General features: G+C 38.5%; 1 protein-coding gene across 1 annotated transcript in view; it reads left to right on the forward strand.

Moving 5' to 3' along the window:
• The window catches only part of LACTB2 (lactamase beta 2), a 31861-nt gene that overhangs the window by 11482 nt on the left and 2596 nt on the right, over positions 1-17783 (forward strand). Inside the window, exons 4-5 of the mRNA XM_003274814.4 lie at positions 13449-13627; positions 16589-16737. Coding sequence (XP_003274862.3) covers positions 13449-13627; positions 16589-16737 — 328 coding nt within the window. The remainder of the gene's footprint in view (positions 1-13448; positions 13628-16588; positions 16738-17783) is intronic.

Consider the following 17783-nt stretch of genomic DNA (forward strand, 5'->3'; position numbering starts at 1 on the left):
GTGTGTTATAAAAAAGGATGGAAGGATCCCAGCACTTTGGGAGGCTGAGATGGGAAGATCATTTCAGCCCAGGAGTTCAAGACCAGCCCGGGCAACATAGTGAGACCTTGTCTCTACCAAAAAAAAATTTAATTAGCTGAGCATGGTGGCACATGCCTATAATCCTCGCTATTCAGGAGGCCGAGATGAGATGATCGCTTGAACCTGGGAGGCAGAGGCTGCAGTGAGTCAAGATTGTACCACTGCACTCTAGCCTGTGCAACTGAGTGAAACCCTGTCTCAAAAAAAAAAAAAAAAAAAAGAAGATCTATGCATATGTGCTGGTATGTGTAAAGAGTACATCAGGAAGGATACAAAAGAAATCCAATAACATTGCTTACTCTGGGAGGAGAAAATGAGTTGCTTGAGAAATGAGGAAAGACTTCACTCTTTATTAAATTGTTTATTTGAATCATATAATTACCATTGTTTTAAAAAATAAAATTTACACTTTAAAAAATAAGCGTTGTCTCCTAAGGAGGCTTAGGATCTACCTATCAATTCAATTCAGGGCTTTCCCATATTCTCACTTCCAAAAGGTGACCCATACCTAAATTAAATAAGTTTTAGGCCTGACCAATCATACCTCATGACGTTTCTGAGTGTTTCAAAATGATATTTCAAACTCAGTTATTTTAAAACTGAACTCCTCTCTCCCCCACAATCTGCACCTATTTTCTGATCTCAGAACATCCACTTTTCTCAGTATGTAAGACTTTACTCATTCTTCTCAGACAGAGGCTTCAGGATTACCTTGCACTGCTCTTCACCTTTACCATCCCCCTCCCCTGGACCACCACACCAATCAGGTTAGTTTTTACATCAAAAATATTTGTCAGCTGACACAAACAAATGGAAACACATCCCAAGCTCATGTTTGGGTAGGATCAGTATTGTGAAAATGACCATACTTCCAAAAGCAATCTACAAATTCAACACAATCCCCATCAAAATACCACCATCATTCTTCACAGAATTAGAAAAAACAATTCTAAAATTCACATGGAACCAAAAAAGAGCCTGCATAGCCAAAGCAAGACTAAGCAAAAAGAACAAATCTGGAGGCATCACACTACCTGATTTCAAACTATACTGTAAGGCCATAGTCACCAAAACAGCATGGTACCAATATAAAATAGTCACATACACCAATGGAACAGAATAGAGAACCCAGAAATAAACCTAAATACTTACAGCCAACTGATCTTTGACAAAGCAAACAAAACCATGAAGTTGGGAAAGGACACCCTTTTCAATAAATGGTTGGGGGATAACTGGCTAGCCACATATAGAGAATGAAACTGGATCCTCATCTCTCACCTTATACAAAAATCAACTCAAGATGGATTAAGGACTTAAATCTAACACCTGAAACTATAAAAATTACAGAAGATAACATTGGAAAAACCCGTCTAGACATTGGCTTAGGCAGGATTTCATGACCAAGAACCCGAAAGCAAATGTATTAAAAACAAAGATAAACAGTTGGGACTTAATTAAACCAAAGAGCTTTTGCATGGCAAAAGGAACAAATAGCAGAGTAAACAGACAACCCACAGAGTGGGAGAAAATCTTCATAATCTGTACATCTGACAAAGGACTAATATCCAGAATCTACAATGAACACAAATCAGTAAGAAAAAAACAAGCCCATCAAAAAGTAGGCTAAGGACATGAATAGACAGTTCTCAAAAGAAGATATACAAATGGCCAACAAACATGAAAAAATACTCAACATCACTAATGATCAGGGAAATACAAATCAAAACCACAATGCAATACCACCTTACTCCTGCAAGAATGGCCATAATCAAAAAATCAAAAAACAGTAAATGTTGGTGTGGATGCAGTGAACAGGGAACACTTTCTACACTGCTGGTGGAAATGTAAATTAGTACAACCACTATGGAAAACAGTGTGGAGATTCCTTAAAGAACTAAAAGTAGAACTACCATTTGATCCAGCAATCCCGCTACTGGGTATCTACCCAGAGGAAAAGTCATTATACAAAAAAGATACTTGCATACACATGTTCATAGCAGCACAGTTTGCAATTGTAAAATCATGGAACCAGCTCAAATGCCCATCCATCAACAAGTGGATAAAGAAACTGTGGTATATATATATATATATGATGGAATACTACTCAGCCATAAAAAGGAATGAATTATGGGCCAGGCATGGTGGCTCACACCTGTAATCCCAGCACTTTGGGAGGCCAAGGCAGGTGGATCACCTGAGGTCAGGAGTTTGAGACCAGCCTGGCCAACATGATGAAACCCTGTCTCTACTAAAAAAAACACAAAAATTAGCCAGGCATGGTGGTGCATGCCTGTAATCCCAGCTACTTGGGAGGCTGAGGTAGGAGAATTGCTTGAATCCTGGAGGCAGAGGTCACAATGAGCCGAAATTGTGCCACTGCACTCCAGCCTGGGCAACAAGAGTGAAACTCCCTCTCAAAAAAAAAAAAAAGGAATTAATTAACAGCATTTGTAGTGACCTGGATGAGATTGGAGACTATTATTCCAAGTGAAGTAACTCAGGAATGGAAAACCAAACATTGTTTGTTCTCACTGATATGTGGAAGCTAAGCTATGAGGACGCAAAGGCATAAGAACAATACAATGGACTTTGGGGACTTGGGGGGAAGGGCGGGAGGGAGGTGAGGGATAAAAGACTACAAATAGGGTACAGTGTATATTGCTCGGGTGATTGAGTGCACCAAAATCTCACAGATCACCACTAAAGGACTTATGTAACCAGATACCACCTGTACCTCAATAACTTATGGAAAAAATATATTTGTCAGCTGAGCACAGTGGCACATGCCTGTAGTCTCAGCCACACAGGAGGCTGAGGCAGGAGGATCACTTAAGTCCAGGAGTTCTTGGCTGTAGTGTACTATGCCAGTCGCATGTCCATGTTAAGTTCAGCGTCAATATGGTGACCTCTCAGACCTGAGGAGCTGGGGACCACCAGGTTGCCTAAGGAGAGGTGAACTGGCCCAGATCTGAAACAGAGCAGGTCAGAACTCCCATGCTGATCAGTACTGGGATCGAGCCTGTAAATAGCCACTGCACTCCAGCCTGGGCAACAAAGTAGAAACCCATCTCTAAAAAAAAAAATAGGTAAATACACACACACAAACACACACACATGTATTTGTCAGTGCTATCCCTTCTTCACATCCACTACCAGTACTTCCTCCTTTATCTTACTGTCTCCAGCTCTCCCCTTTAGCCTACCATCCTACATTGTGCTACTTGAAATTTTAATGACTCTTGCTGTATACAAGATAATGTTTATTCTCTTTAGCATACCACAGTCTGACCCCAGGCCACTTTTCTGGTCTTAGTTCCCACTCCCCTCACAAAAACACTTAGCCATATACAAATACTCCTGGGCATATTATGCCTGTTTATGTCTTTGTTTATATCACCCCATTCCACTACTTGTCTCCCCGGTAAATTCTTATCTATTTATTCTTCAAAGCCCAGTTCACATGTTAGTTATATCAAGAATGCTTTCTGGGCAAAATTACTGCTCTTCTCCAGCTTTTGTATAAATTTTATTCTATAATAGCACCTACTAAGTTGTATTGTGGTTTTGTGGAGGGGGGTAAGTGTCTCCTTAAAAAGCAGTCAGCTCCTTAAGTTCACAATATTAGTTAATACCAGTTGCCATAGCAAAACAACTCAGAAATGTTTAACGGCTCAAATAGGAAATAAATTTATTTCTTGGTCCCATACAGTCCCAAAAAGGTTCTCAGTTAGCCAGTGGCCCTCTGCAGGTAACGATGTATGCTCCTTCCATCTTGTGATTCTACCCTCCTCAAGGCTTTTTTTTCAAGGTTGCATGATCAGCTCGATCAATCCAGCAGGCAGAAAAGAGCATGGAAGGGATATTTCATGGGAGGTTTTCATGGACCAAGTCTTCTGTTGCATTGGCTGTCAATTCAGTCATAAGCCACCCCTAACTATAGGGTGTCTGGGAAATATACTTTAACTATATGCCCAGCAAAATAGAGGAAATAGGTTTAGTAACTAGATAGCCATTCTCTGATACAGGCAGATACCAGATTCATCCTCACATCCTCACCTCTAGCACACGGAAGGCACTGAATATTTATCTTACATATAGTTAATATCTTTAAAGAGGCAAATAGATGAACAGATGAGTAAGAGAAAATGAAGTAGTAGATGTCCATGTCCTCTTTTAAACTGGTGCCCCTTTTTTTCTACTGTGCTGTGATTTTCAAAATGTAGTTTAGAAACCTGCTAGTTTCTGGGCAGTTTCCTTATAATGCTCTTGTTGAAAATATAGCCAGGTGTGGTGGCTCACACCTGTAATCCCAGTACTTTGGGAGGCCAAGGCAGGTGGTTTGAGACTAGCCTGGGTAACATGGCGAAACCCCGTCTCTACCAAAAATACAAAAAAAATAGCCAGGCATGGTGGTGTGCGCATATGGTCCCAGCTACTTGTGAGGCTGAGGTGAGAGGATTGTTTGAGCCTGTGAGGGCAGAGGTTGCAGTGAACTGGGATAGTGCCACTACACTCCAGCCTGGTGACAGCAAGACTGTCTCCAAAAAAAAAGAAAATATAATAGCATGTTATATAATTCACCCATGACACCAAAGGAAAACAAATGTTATATTACTACTTGCTCAAAAAGTATTCTTGACAATACTGAAATTTCCTCCATAGCACACCAGCCCTAGACCAAGTTAATGAAAGGGGTAGAGATGGTTTATTGAATCTTCTGTCTCGAAGATTTGGGAATCACAGTACTGGTTTATCACAGTTATCATAGAATCATGGGTATTCATTAGAGCTATACCTAATTCACCAGATTAAAGATATGCAGCTGTTGGATGTTAACTGCCATCCAGGTGGAACAGGACATTTTTTTTTAAACTTCTTATCAAAGTATAATATATAAACAGGAAAGATCACATAGCATAAATGTACAAAGTAATGAATTTTCACAGATTGAACAAGGCCCATAAGCAGCATTCAGATGAAGAAACAGAACAGTATCAGTGTCCCAGAAATCTCCCTTGTGCCTGCTTCCCCTTCAGTTGAGTACTGTCTTGGATTCCTGGAGTGAATTGATGCCAAGGATTTCAAATATATGAATTCTATTTAATTTTTGTTTTACTGTGCTCTGATGGGAGTCTGTGTAAAGATTTAAGGGGAAAACTGACAGAATCAAAAACAGACACATTTTTAAAATGACTAGTAGTAAATAATCTTTTCTCAAAATATAAATTCTCATTATGCTAAAGCCTGGATAAAACATTTAATTTCCTGATGACTGTGGTTTTCAATTTCCACTTTTACGAAGTCAGAAAAGCCCAATTGTTTTCAATATTAACATGTAATATTTTAAGCAAAACCTTTGTTAAGCTAGCTAGTGAAAAGACATTTGACAGAGCTCAACTCTATATAAATACCAGTACTTAAGAATTTTGTTCAGCGAAAGTTCCATAAATAGAAGGTTAAAATCCGCCTCAGTCCTCATGTATTCATTGGCCAGTTGATCTTGCCTACTTGCCAACTTTGAAAAAAATAAAATAAAATGCAGTAGGGACAGAGATAATATCCACCAAGAACGCTTGCAGTAAAAAGTAGAAAACTAGAAAGGTTTTTCAGTAAGAATTTGATTCTGGATGTAAACTAGCAAGCTAAGTTAAATTTCTTGAAGAAAAGTCAATCTGACAGTTTTTGATCACTGTCTTGAATTCTCTAAGAGAGTCATCCTTACAAAGTCCACTCTATCACAGAAGTAACAGAACTAGATAAATTTTCTACCTGCTAAATAGGAAGGCCACGGCTGCAGTTCTTGTGATCTTTAGCAAAGCACCTCTGATGTCATTTCCTTTTCTCCTGCCTGTGTGAAGTGAATTTTAACACTTTTATGCAAATTACAGCAGCCACCCAGGTGACTGGAGAATTGAGATTACTGATTCCCCAATTTAAGAAACCCTGCTACTTGTTTTCTATGTTTATATCACAGAAAAACAGACTATTTTCTGTGTTTATATCACAGAAAACAATTACTGAGTTCTGATGTGGTAGGGGGTCAGGGAGGGCTGATAATGAAGGAGGCATTGCAAGCAAGACAGTTTTCAGATGAAGAGTAGTTCTCCAAGTGAGTAGATTGGGGTTCTGTTTGTTAATTCATTCTATGTATTCATAAGATTGTCCACAAGATATGACACATCGCCACACACAGACACATATTTATATAGTTGGCTGCAAATACACCCCTCGGAATTATTTTCATATAACATTGAATACTTCTATTAACAGCTTGCAGCAAGTTTAACCAGACAAAAGAGATGATTTCTAACAGCTCTTTAATACCTTGCCATTGGATCAACTATAATATAGTAATTGTTTGCAATATATGAAATATATACTTGGAAACTATAAAAGCATAATAGTTCTTAATGTCAGACATTGGCCTTTCAAAAATAATTGCTTCTATTAGTATCTCATGTCTTATACCTTATATCTATTATATTATTAGACTTTTTTAAGTCTTTAGAGTTTCAATATTTAATATTACGGATTTGGTTGATTTTTATATTTATGGCAAAGGAGAAACTTCCCTAAGTTATAGTCATTTCAGTTCTCTTAAATACTTTTATTTAAGAGTTGAATTTTATCAAATATCTTTTCACTGTCTAGGGAGATGAACTTATTAGTTTCCTCCATATCTTTACTATGATTTTCAGGGATCTTAAAATATTGGAGCATTCTTGCATTTTTTAATAAACCTTATTTGGTCATGATCTTTCAATGTGCTTTTGGATTCTCTTTGTTAATATTTTGGTTATTATTTTTAGAATAGTAATAAAATTGGGTAGTATTTTTCTTTTTGTACCTTTGTCAGTTTGGGGCTTTATCTGTTTCTGTTTTTTTTCTTTTTCTTTTTTTTTTTTTGAGACAGAGTCTCACTTTGTCGCCGAGGCTGGAGTGCAGTGGCACAATGTTGGCTCACTGCAACCTTCGCCTCCTGGGTTCAAGCAATTCTCCTGCCTTAGCCTCCTGAGTAGCTGAGATCACAGGCATCCGCCACCACGCCCAGCTAATTTTTGTATTTTTAGTAGAGACGGGGTTTCGCCATGTTGGCCAGGCTGATCTCGAACTCCTGACCTCAGGCCTCGGCCTCCCGAAGTGCCGGGATTACAGGCATGAGCTACCACACCTGGCCTTTTTCTATGCTCCAGGAGAGTTTAAGTACATAGTAGTGAAATTATCTGACCTTTAAATGTTTGGTAGAATTATCCTGTGAAAATACTGAACCTTTAGTTTCTAATGACAGTCACACATCTTTTTACTAGAGCTTCACTGTTGCTTATTAATAATGTGGTCCTGTGAGTTAAGCTTAACACAAATAACTTTATGCTTATTTCTGTATACTACTTTTTATAGATTTTTTAATATAAGGTTGGCCTAAATGAGTTGTATTCTAAATTAAACTATAATCAGATTATCTTGTAAAAAGACAGGTTTACTTAGGCTGGGCATGGTGGCTCATACTTGTAATCCCAGCTCTTTGGGAGACCAAGGTGGGATGATCCCTTGATGCCAGGAATTCAAGGCTGCAGTGAGCCATGATCACTCCACTGCACTCCAGACTAGGTGACAGGGTAAGCCCTCATCTCTTAAAAATAATAATAAAATTTTTAAAAACATTTTTCAAAAGGTTTACTTATTACTGTGGCTTCTAGAATCTAAAATCCAAACTTGAAAACATTTACATATCATGGCTAGGCTCATCAAGATCTCGAGGAAGAGAGACACACATAATTACCTTTAATGGTATAGTTTTGTTGTACAGGAACAAACAGACAAATGACACAAATGATTAGCTAAGAGGTGAAAGTGGTTGCATCTAGGGAGAAAGAAATTAAACAGTGGGGCAGTAACAGTTACAAATCTTAGAGGACTATTTGATTCTTTCCTACATCTTATTTTTCAATTTGAGATATTAACTTTCCACTATGAAAAAATTAGAATTGGGTTTTCCTCTTCTCCCACTTGTGAGCACCATTCCTGTCCTCTAACCTCTCAATGTCATAATGCTGGTTAGATCAGCATTCGGTGTTGATGTTGTTATGACTGTAGACACTATTTACGGCTGAACCGTGTAGTAAACTATCCTCATTTTTTTCTGCTTTCCTGCAGTTAGTCATTGTTTTTGCTTTGTTATTTTGGATAGTTTTCTGTGTATTTATCACTAATTTAACTCTGAGTATATGAATCTTCCCTTAAGGTGTTTAAATGCATCATGGACTCTCTCAATTTAATCTTCTGAAAGAACCTACCCTTTAAGCCTTCCAGCTAATAACTTGCTCCTGTCGACTTGTTTTCCTCCAGGCCTGGTGCTGGTGTCATCTCAGAATTCCCTGCACTCTCACCTGGGGCTTCCCTTTGCCTCTCTCCAGTGTTGGATCTCCTTTCTCCAGTGCCCCATAACTTTCTTAAAACCCCCTCTGTTTTAGGGGAACCCATCTCCAGTAGCTTCCTGAGAAATGGTGAATTTTTGAGACCTTAGATGTCTAAAAGTATCCTTTTTTCATCTAACTTTATTTAAGGTATTTATGAGTAGAGATTCTAAGTTGAAAGTATTTTTCCTTCTCAGTATTCTCTGCAAGGTTTCATTTCCTTCTGGTTTCAATATTGCAATAGAAAAATCTAAAGCCCTTCTGATTGCTGAACTTCTTTGGTCCCTGGCTTTTGCTTTTTTCCTTCTTTTCCACTGTATCCTGAAATTTCACAGTGATTCCTTCATCAAAGGAATCACTACCTCATCAAAGGATCCTACCTCAGCATGCAAAGGTGCCATATTTTGGCAGTAGTGTGTTCTGAGTCCCATCATCAGAAAAAACTCAGAGGAGTTGACTATAGTTTTAGTCAAAGAGAGTCTTTGTCAATCCATGATAGGCCTTTTCAGTCTGGAAACATGTCCTTCAGTTCCAAAAATTTTTCTTGAGGTGCTTATTTTCTCTCATCTCTTTTGTGCTGTTTCATTTACTAAAATTCCGATTATTTTGTTAGAACTCCTATACTACTCTAATTTTATTTTTTCTCTCTCATTTTTCATCTTTTTTTCCTTTTTACTATACTTTCTGGGAGATTTTTATTAACTTTATCGCCTCATCTTACTACATGTTTTTATTTCTGTTCTCAGATTTGTAATTTTCAGAAACTCTTTTTGTTCCCAAAATGTTCCTTTTATACTAACCTATTGTTGTTTCATAGTTGCAATTTCTTCTTTTTTTTGCTGAGGATATTATATTCTGTGGGGTTTGGTTGTTTTGGAAATTTTCTTCATAACCCCCTTTGTTTGCTTGTTCGTTTTTATTCACTGTCTTCAACATAACTTTCCTTAGATGCCTAGTAATCCTGATTATCTTCTGATGTTTACTAATTGCGTTCTGATGGAAACTACAGAGCTGTTTGGGAGCTCTGAGAATGTGAGGGGGAGTCTTCCGTAGGCTTTAGGCCTCACTGTAGGATAATCTGGATGAGCTCTTCAGTTGGGAACTTTCCAACATTGGTATCATAGAGTCTTTCTTCCTGAGCTGGTAAAATAACTTAGAAAAAGACTCTTCTAATCTTCATGTAGCGTAAAGGCCTGACTGCCAGAATTATAGAAGCTGAATGTGGAAAGAAGGCATAGGAATCTACATATATTCTTGTCATCTTCCTTTTTTTTAGTATATTGTCACTTCCTCCATCTATGCCTCTTTTTTACCCTCTTCAAAGATTAAACCTTCAGCGTTTCCCTTAGTGAGACTGGGGCACTTCTCAACTCAAAGTGGGAAGAGACTCTGAGGATCTGAATGTTTGTTAAAAAGACTTTCAACAGACTTCTTATTTCAGCCACCTTCCTTCCACTTCACCCTCCACTTCCAGATTTCCTAAATCCTTAGACTTTGAGGAATTCTGCAATGCAAATCTGATTGGTTCTCAGCTTTCCCTGCTGCTTATTTAGGCTTCGATTTTCTCCTGTCTGATAAGTCACTTATCACTCATCTATATGTCATCACATTTACCCTATTCCCACAAAATATTCCATTATTGGGAAGATTTATTAAGTATATTCCAAGCATGGCTGGTACAGTGGCTCCCGCCTGTAATCCCAGCACTTTGGGAGGCCAAGGCGGGCAGATCACTTGAGGTCAGGAGTTTGAGACTACCCTGGCCAACATGGTGAAACCCCATCTCTACTAAAAATGCAAAAATTAGCCAGGCGTGGTGGTGGGCACCTGTAGTCCCAGCTACTCAGGAGGCTGAGGCAGGACAATTTCTTGAACCTGGGAAGCAGAGGTTGCAGTGAGCCAAGATTGCACCATTGCCCTCCAGTCTGGGCGACAGAGCGAGACCCTGTCTCAAAAAAAAAAAATTATATATATAGATAGAGATATGTATATTCCAAGCACATAAAAACTCAATACTGACTAGAATAGCAGGTAATTATCCTCTTAAACTAAATAAAATATAATTTAAACCATATTCCTTCAGACATTTATTGCTATTTGCTGTGATTTATTTATGTAAAATGGAGAGGTTAATAATGCCCAACCCAAAGTAGTGTAAGGATTAAATGTGTAATATGTGTAAATCCCTGAAGACACTGCCTGGTACATGGAAAGCAATCTACTACTAAAATTAACTACTACTAAGTGCCAAGTACTGAGTGTATAAAAATGAAAATGAGATGAGAGTCCTGCTCTTCTGGAACTCATAACCTTGTGAGGTAGAATAGTAAACAAAACTATGTGAAGCCTACAGAATAACATATAATTCAAAGTAGAAGAAGAATATAGAGGCAACGGTGACCTGTACAGAGAATTAAGTCTGCATATTGCTGAGAAGTCAGGGGGTGCTTTGCAGAACAGATTATTTGAACTCAGCTTTTTATCTGGTTTATTGTTGGCATAGTTACAAAACAATATAAATGTAAATAAGAATTTTTGAAATAAAATACCTGTCATACTTTAAAAGTATTATAATCAGTTTCGTCAACAAAAACTGAAAATTGGAGGAAAGGAAAAAGGAAATAAAAGCATATTAAATTTCTTATGTAGGGTAAAATTTATAAAACACGGATCTGTCTTAAAATTTTTAATTAGAGAGAAAAAAATAGATTAAAGAGTCTTTTTCTGATTTGCATTTCTCTGATGGCCAGTGATGATGAGCATTTTTTCATGTGTCTTTTGGCTGCATAAATGTCTTCTTTCGAGAGTGTCTGTTCATATTCTTCACCCACCTTTTGATGGGGTTGTTTGTTTTTTTTGGTAAATTTGTTGGAGTTCATTGTAGATTCTGGATATTAGCCCTTCGTCAGATGAGTAGATTGCAAAAATTTTCTCCCATTCTGTAGGTTGCCTGTTCACTCTAATGGTAGTTTCTTTTGCTGTGCAGAAGCTCTTAACCACAATGAGATTCCATCTCACACCAGTTAGAATGGTGATCATTAAAAAGTCAGGAAACAACAGGTGCTGGAGAGGATGTGGAGAAATAGGAACACTTTTACACTGTTGGTAGGACTATAAACTAGTTCAACCATTGTGGAAGTCAGTGTGGCGATTCCTCAGGGATCTAGAACTAGAAATACCATTTGACCCAGCAATCTCAGTACTGGGTATATACCCAAAGGACTATAAATCATGCTGCTATAAAGACACATGCACACGTATGTTTATTGCAGCACTATTCACAATAGCAAAGACATGGAACCAACCCAAACGTCCAACAATGATAGACTGGATTAAGAAAACGTGGCATATATACACCATGGAATACTATGCAGCCATAAAAAATGATGAGTTCATGTCCTTTGTAGGGACATGGATGAAGCTGGAAACCATCATTCTCAGCAAACTATCGCAAGGACAAAAAACCAAACACCGCATGTTCTCACTCATAGGTGGGAATTGAACAATGAAAACACATGGACACAGGAAGGGGAACATCACACACCGGGGCCTATTGTGGGGTGGGCGGTGCGGGAGGGATACCATTTGGAGATATACCTAATGTTAAATATTTGACGAGTTACTGGGTGCAGCAGACCAACATGGCATGTGTATACATATGTAACTAACCTGCACGTTGTGCACATGTACCCTAAAACTGAAAGTATAATTTAAAAAAAAAAAAGAGTCTTTTTCTGACCACCTTCTGCCTGTTAAGAAAGTTTCTTTTAAGCTTTTAGATAATAACTACTAAAATAAATTTTTTACCATTTATTAAGCATGCAACTTTGTGCCATCTACTATGCTAAGCACTTAAATACTTGTCTTTGAAAAGTATATACTGATGTCAGCCTAGGCAACATAAAGAGACCTTGTCTTTACAAAAAATAAAAATAAATTAGCCAAGCGTGGTGGCACATACCTGTGCTCCCAGCTACTCGGGAGGCTGAAGTGGGAGAATTGCTTGAGCCCAGGAGGTCGAGGCTGCAGTGAGCCAGGATCACGCCACCACACTTCGGCCTGGGTGAGAACAGCTTGGAAAACATAGCAAGACCTTGACCTATCTCAAAAATAAATAAATGTGTGTGTGTGTGTGCGCGCGTGTGTGTGTGTGTATAAAATGATGTAAACATATAATGATGTAGGAAAGTACAATATAGTAAGTTAAGAATTCAAAAATCAGGTATTAAAACAATATCACAGTTTTGTTTTTAAAATATAAATATGCATAGAAAATCAAAAAATATATATTCTATAATAATAAAAGCACTCCCTCTGAGGAATAGAAATGATTGTTGATGTTCATTTCTTTTAAACACTTTCCTTTTCTATTTTCCAAATTTGTTATAATCAGTGCTTATTATTTATAAGATAAGAAAAATGGTAGGAGGCCGGACGAGGTGGCTCATGCCTGTAATCCCAGCACTTTGGGAGGCCGAGGTGGTAGGATTGCTTGAGTCTAAGAGTTCAAGACCAGCCCGGTCAATATTGTGAGATCCTGTCTCTACAAAAAATAAAAATAAACCAGCCAGGCTTGGTGGCCCACACCTGTGGTTCCAGCTACTCAGGAGGCTGAGGTGGGAGGGTCATTTGAGCCCGGAAGATTGAGCCTGCAGTGACCTGTGATCCTGCCTCTGCACTGCAGCCTGGGCAACAGAGTGAGACCCTGTCTTAAAAAAAGAAAAGAAAAAGGGTGGGAAAAGTATTAAATTTTACTTCAGAGTGAGAATCTTGGTTTAGTTAAAGGAGATAATTTTCTAATGATAATTTTCAGTGGGTTCAAGAAAAAAAAGCTTTTTAACTCATCTGTTTATTTGTGTCTAAAGATAAGGATAGAGAATAATTTACTTCTCAAAATTTCTTCTAAGCTTGAGTTCATAATTGTTATTATTCCTTATTTCTTCTTTCAACCAGAGTTCTATATACACCTGGCCACACTGATGATCATATGGCTCTACTCTTAGAAGAGGAAAATGCTATCTTTTCTGGAGATTGCATCCTAGGGGAAGGAACAACGGTATTTGAAGACCTCTATGATTATATGAACTCTTTAAAAGAGTTACTGAAAATCAAAGCTGATATTATATATCCAGGTGGGTAATTTTTTAATTTTTTTATATTTTTAAATAGAGACAAGGTCTTGCTATGTTTTCCAGGCTGTTCTCAAACTCCTGACCTCAAGCAGTCCTCCCACCTCAACCTTCTAAAGCGCTGGGTTTACAGGCATGCCAAAGTGGGTAGTTTTTCAAACCTAGCAAACCATTTGTGTCAAATGAGGAAGGTTCATTTTGGCTTGTCTCTGTATGTATTTGGCCTTGAAGAGATAACATATAAGGCCAGGCTCAGTGGCTCACACCTGTAATCCCAGCACTTTGGAATGCCAAGGCGGGCAGATCATGAGTTCAGAAGTTCAAGACCAGCCTGGCCAACATGGTGAAACCCCATCTCTACTAAAAATAAAAAAATTAGCTGAGTGTGGCGGCGCACGCCTATAATCCCAGCTACTTGGGAGGCTGAGACAGGAGAGTCACTTGAACCTGGGAGGTGGAAGCTGCAGTCAGCTGAGATCGCACCACTGCATGCCAGCCTGGGTGACAGAAGCAAGACTCTGTCTGGGGGAATAAAAAACATACAAACTACTTCTTTAAAATATACCCCTCTTTGAGAGGCCTAGGTGGGCAGATCACCTGAGGTCAGGAGTTCGAGACCAGCCTGGCCAACATGGTGAAACCCTGTCTCTACTAATAATACAAAAATTACCCAGGCGTGGTGGCGGGTACCTATAATCCCAGCTACTCGGGAGGCTGAGGCAGGAGAGTTGCTTGAACCTGGGAGGTGGAGGTTGCAATGAGCCAAGATCCGCCATTGCACTCCAGCCTGGGCAACAGAGCAAAACTCTGTCTCAAAAAAAAAAAAAAGAAAATACACCCCTAAGTCCTGTCTAGCTGTGCAGTTAAAGAGAAGGCCAAGAGCCATATTAATAACTTTTGATAAAGATATGAGGGTTGTTTTTCAACATATAGTTATTAATAGAACTGTTAAAAAGAAATATACTTACATTGAAATGGGAAAATATTTTCATTCCATAAGCCACCGTTATTTTTGTTAACTTGATTTGTATTTGGACCACATTTTAGCTGTGTAACTTTGGGTAATGTTTGACCTCTGAGCTTTAGTTTTTTTAATTTACAATGTTGAAATACCAGTAGCTTCTGTATCAACTATAAAATGGTATCTTTATTTCCATTCTCCAGAAAAAGAAACATGTTAGTGTCAGAGATCTCACTAGACTGTTCTACAATATCAATCTCTCCTTCATCTTAAGAGCTAAGAAATGGCCAGGTGCAGTGGCTCACGCCTGTAATCCCAGCACTTTGGGAGGCCAAGGCAGGCAGATCACCTGAGGTCAGGAGTTCAAGACCAGCCTGGCCGACATGGCGAAACCCCATCCCTACTAAAAATACAAAAATTAGCCAAGCGTCTTGGTGGGCACCTGTAATCCCAGCTTCTCAAGAGACTGAGGCAGGAAAATCACTTGAATCTGGGAGGCAGAGGTTGCCGTGAGCAGAGATCACGCAACAGAGTGAGACTCCTTCTCAAAAAAAAAAAAAAAAAAAAAGGCTAAGAAAGACACAGGACCCAACAAAAAGGCCCAAAAGGAAAAAGGGACTAGGTCACTTAATTTTCTAAGTTCTTCTAACTTGCTCCTAGCCAAGCCATTGAAAGATCCGTCCATCCAGTATCTTCAACACATTTACACTCTGCGATGAGTTCCTACTGCTGGGGGAATAGAAAACATACAGTAGAGCTGGGCATTTAGATTAATATGATGACATTAAAGGATTGCGGGCTGATAGCTTTGGGGGGGGTTGTTTGTTTTGCTTTGTTTTTGCTAAGGACGGCTATTTTTAAAGCGAAGAGGGCAGAGGGCAGACGTTCAGTGAATTCACATTCAAGCTAAGCTAATGAGAGGCTACCTAGTAAAGATTCTAGAGTGCTTTAGTGAATCCAGTGAACTGGCTTACTAGCACAGCAGTTGTTTATATGTAAATTATGCTCTGTAGCCATAGCTACCATATATTAAAGCCTTCCAGCCATCAGGTTTTGTGCAGGGGCCTTTACAGTTGTCATCCTCACCAAAACCCTGTAAAGTAGGTAGTGGTTTCCTCACCACACAGCAGAAGAAACAGCTTAGAGAGATTCAAATACTTCCTCATTTATTAGCCACACAGCAAATAAATGATAGGTCTGTGTCTAACCAGATCCCATAATAGGTTAGCCTGCTTCTGGATATTTTGTTCTCAAATATTTAAGAACATCATTCTTGCAGACTTATATAATATTAATGTGTACTGTCTTAAAGGGGAAGCAAATTATAGTATAACTTAATCTGGGTTGTCAAAATTTCTGACATACATAAGCCTATACATAGGACTCTTAAAGTTTTACTGTGGGTCTTGTGAATTTTTAATGGAGCTTGGACATGTACATGAAACTGCTTTTTACATTGTCCTTTTGCAGTATTTTATAAGCTTAGCCTAATGTTCAAGAGCACAGAGTGGTTAAGAGATCCTGTCAGAATCCTAACTCCACCCCTTCTTAGCTGTATAACCGTGGACGGATTATTTATCCTCCGTGTGTCTCAGTTGCTGCCATAAGAAAGGTGTAATGATTGTACTTACTTCATGGGATTCTTGTATGTTAAGCATTTAGGGCAGTGCCTAGCACATAACACTCCGTAAACATTACCTATGGTTATTATTGTAGTTGCTATTTTTATTGCTGTGTTTTATTGTTAAATTTTTATTCCATATTTTTAATGTACACAATATTTTCTATAGATTGTATTTGCTATAATTTTCTAATTGGGGGGCATTGTATATAATTTTTAAATCTCTTTCACCTGTATAGCTTTCCAAATAGTTCATATTTGACATTTAGTATGCTTTTTCGATATATCATATGAATTATTTTTAAATAGAGTGAGTTAGCTTCTGTTGTACTTAGTATTTTTTTGTCTGGCTGAAGTAACTCTTACAATTATTTTAATTCAGGACATGGCCCAGTAATTCATAATGCTGAAGCTAAAATTCAACAATACATTTCTCACAGAAATATTCGAGAGCAGCAAATTCTTACATTATTTCGTGAGAACTTTGAGAAATCATTTACAGTAATGGAGCTTGTAAAAATTATTTACAAGGTAATTTTCAGTTTTCTTATTTGTATGTAGCCACAAATTTATTAGCATTATCTATTTAGTAGACTATAGAAATGATAAACTTATATCCCAGATCAGAAGTTATGCCACTTTTCTAGATTTGAGACCAGCAGCCTAAACTTTCTGCAGTGCTAAAATTAAACAAAAACTGGCCTTAGAGAACAAAAATAGCCATTTCGAGCCATCATTGAACTTTATATACTTAACTATGTAGGAGAAACTGCCTAACTATGTAGGAGAAACTACCAACAGCCTGATGATTACATTTTGTAATAATTTTTGCATTATTCTAGCCATCTTGATTATCTCGTGTCCTAGCCTACACCAAGAGAGGAGGGGTGACCTGCTAGACACAAATATTGGGATGTTAACAGTGAGAAGTAGTAGCAAAGCAGTGAGAAGTAGTAGCAATGCCAAACAATGGAGAAAAAGAAAAAAAAATCAAAGAACATGAGTAAAATAGTATGTAGGGAAAGAGCCTTACACCTCACTGGCCTCTGAGAATATCACTGTATTGACAGCACTATATAGCAGTCAGTATAATTCAGTTTTTCAGCAAATGTTTATTAGATGTCTGCCGTGTAGGTAGCATAGCTTAGAGGTTAAAAATGTAAGCTTTTGTGGCCAGGCATGGTGGCTCACCCCTGTAATCCCAGTATTTTGGGAGGCTAAGTGGGAGGTTTGCTTCAGCCTAGGAGTTCAAGACAAGCTTGGGCAACATAGTGAGACCTCATCTCTACAAAAACTTTTTTAAATGAGCCAGGCGTCATGGAACATGCCTGTGATCCCAGCTGCCCAGGTGGTTGAGATGGGAGGATCACATGAGCCTGGGAAGTCAAGGCTGCAGTGAGCCAACATCGTACCATTGCACACCAGCCTAGGTGACAGTGCAAGACTGTATCTCAAAAACTTTTTTTTCTGAGATGGAGTTTTGCTCTTGTTGCCCAGGCTGGAGTGCAATGGCGCCATCTTGGCTCACCACAACCTCTGCCTCCCGGGTTCACGTGATTCTCCTGCCTCAGCCTCCC

The sequence above is a fragment of the Nomascus leucogenys genome, chromosome 16, assembly GCF_006542625.1.
Source record: "Nomascus leucogenys isolate Asia chromosome 16, Asia_NLE_v1, whole genome shotgun sequence".
Classification (NCBI taxonomy): domain Eukaryota; kingdom Metazoa; phylum Chordata; class Mammalia; order Primates; family Hylobatidae; genus Nomascus; species Nomascus leucogenys.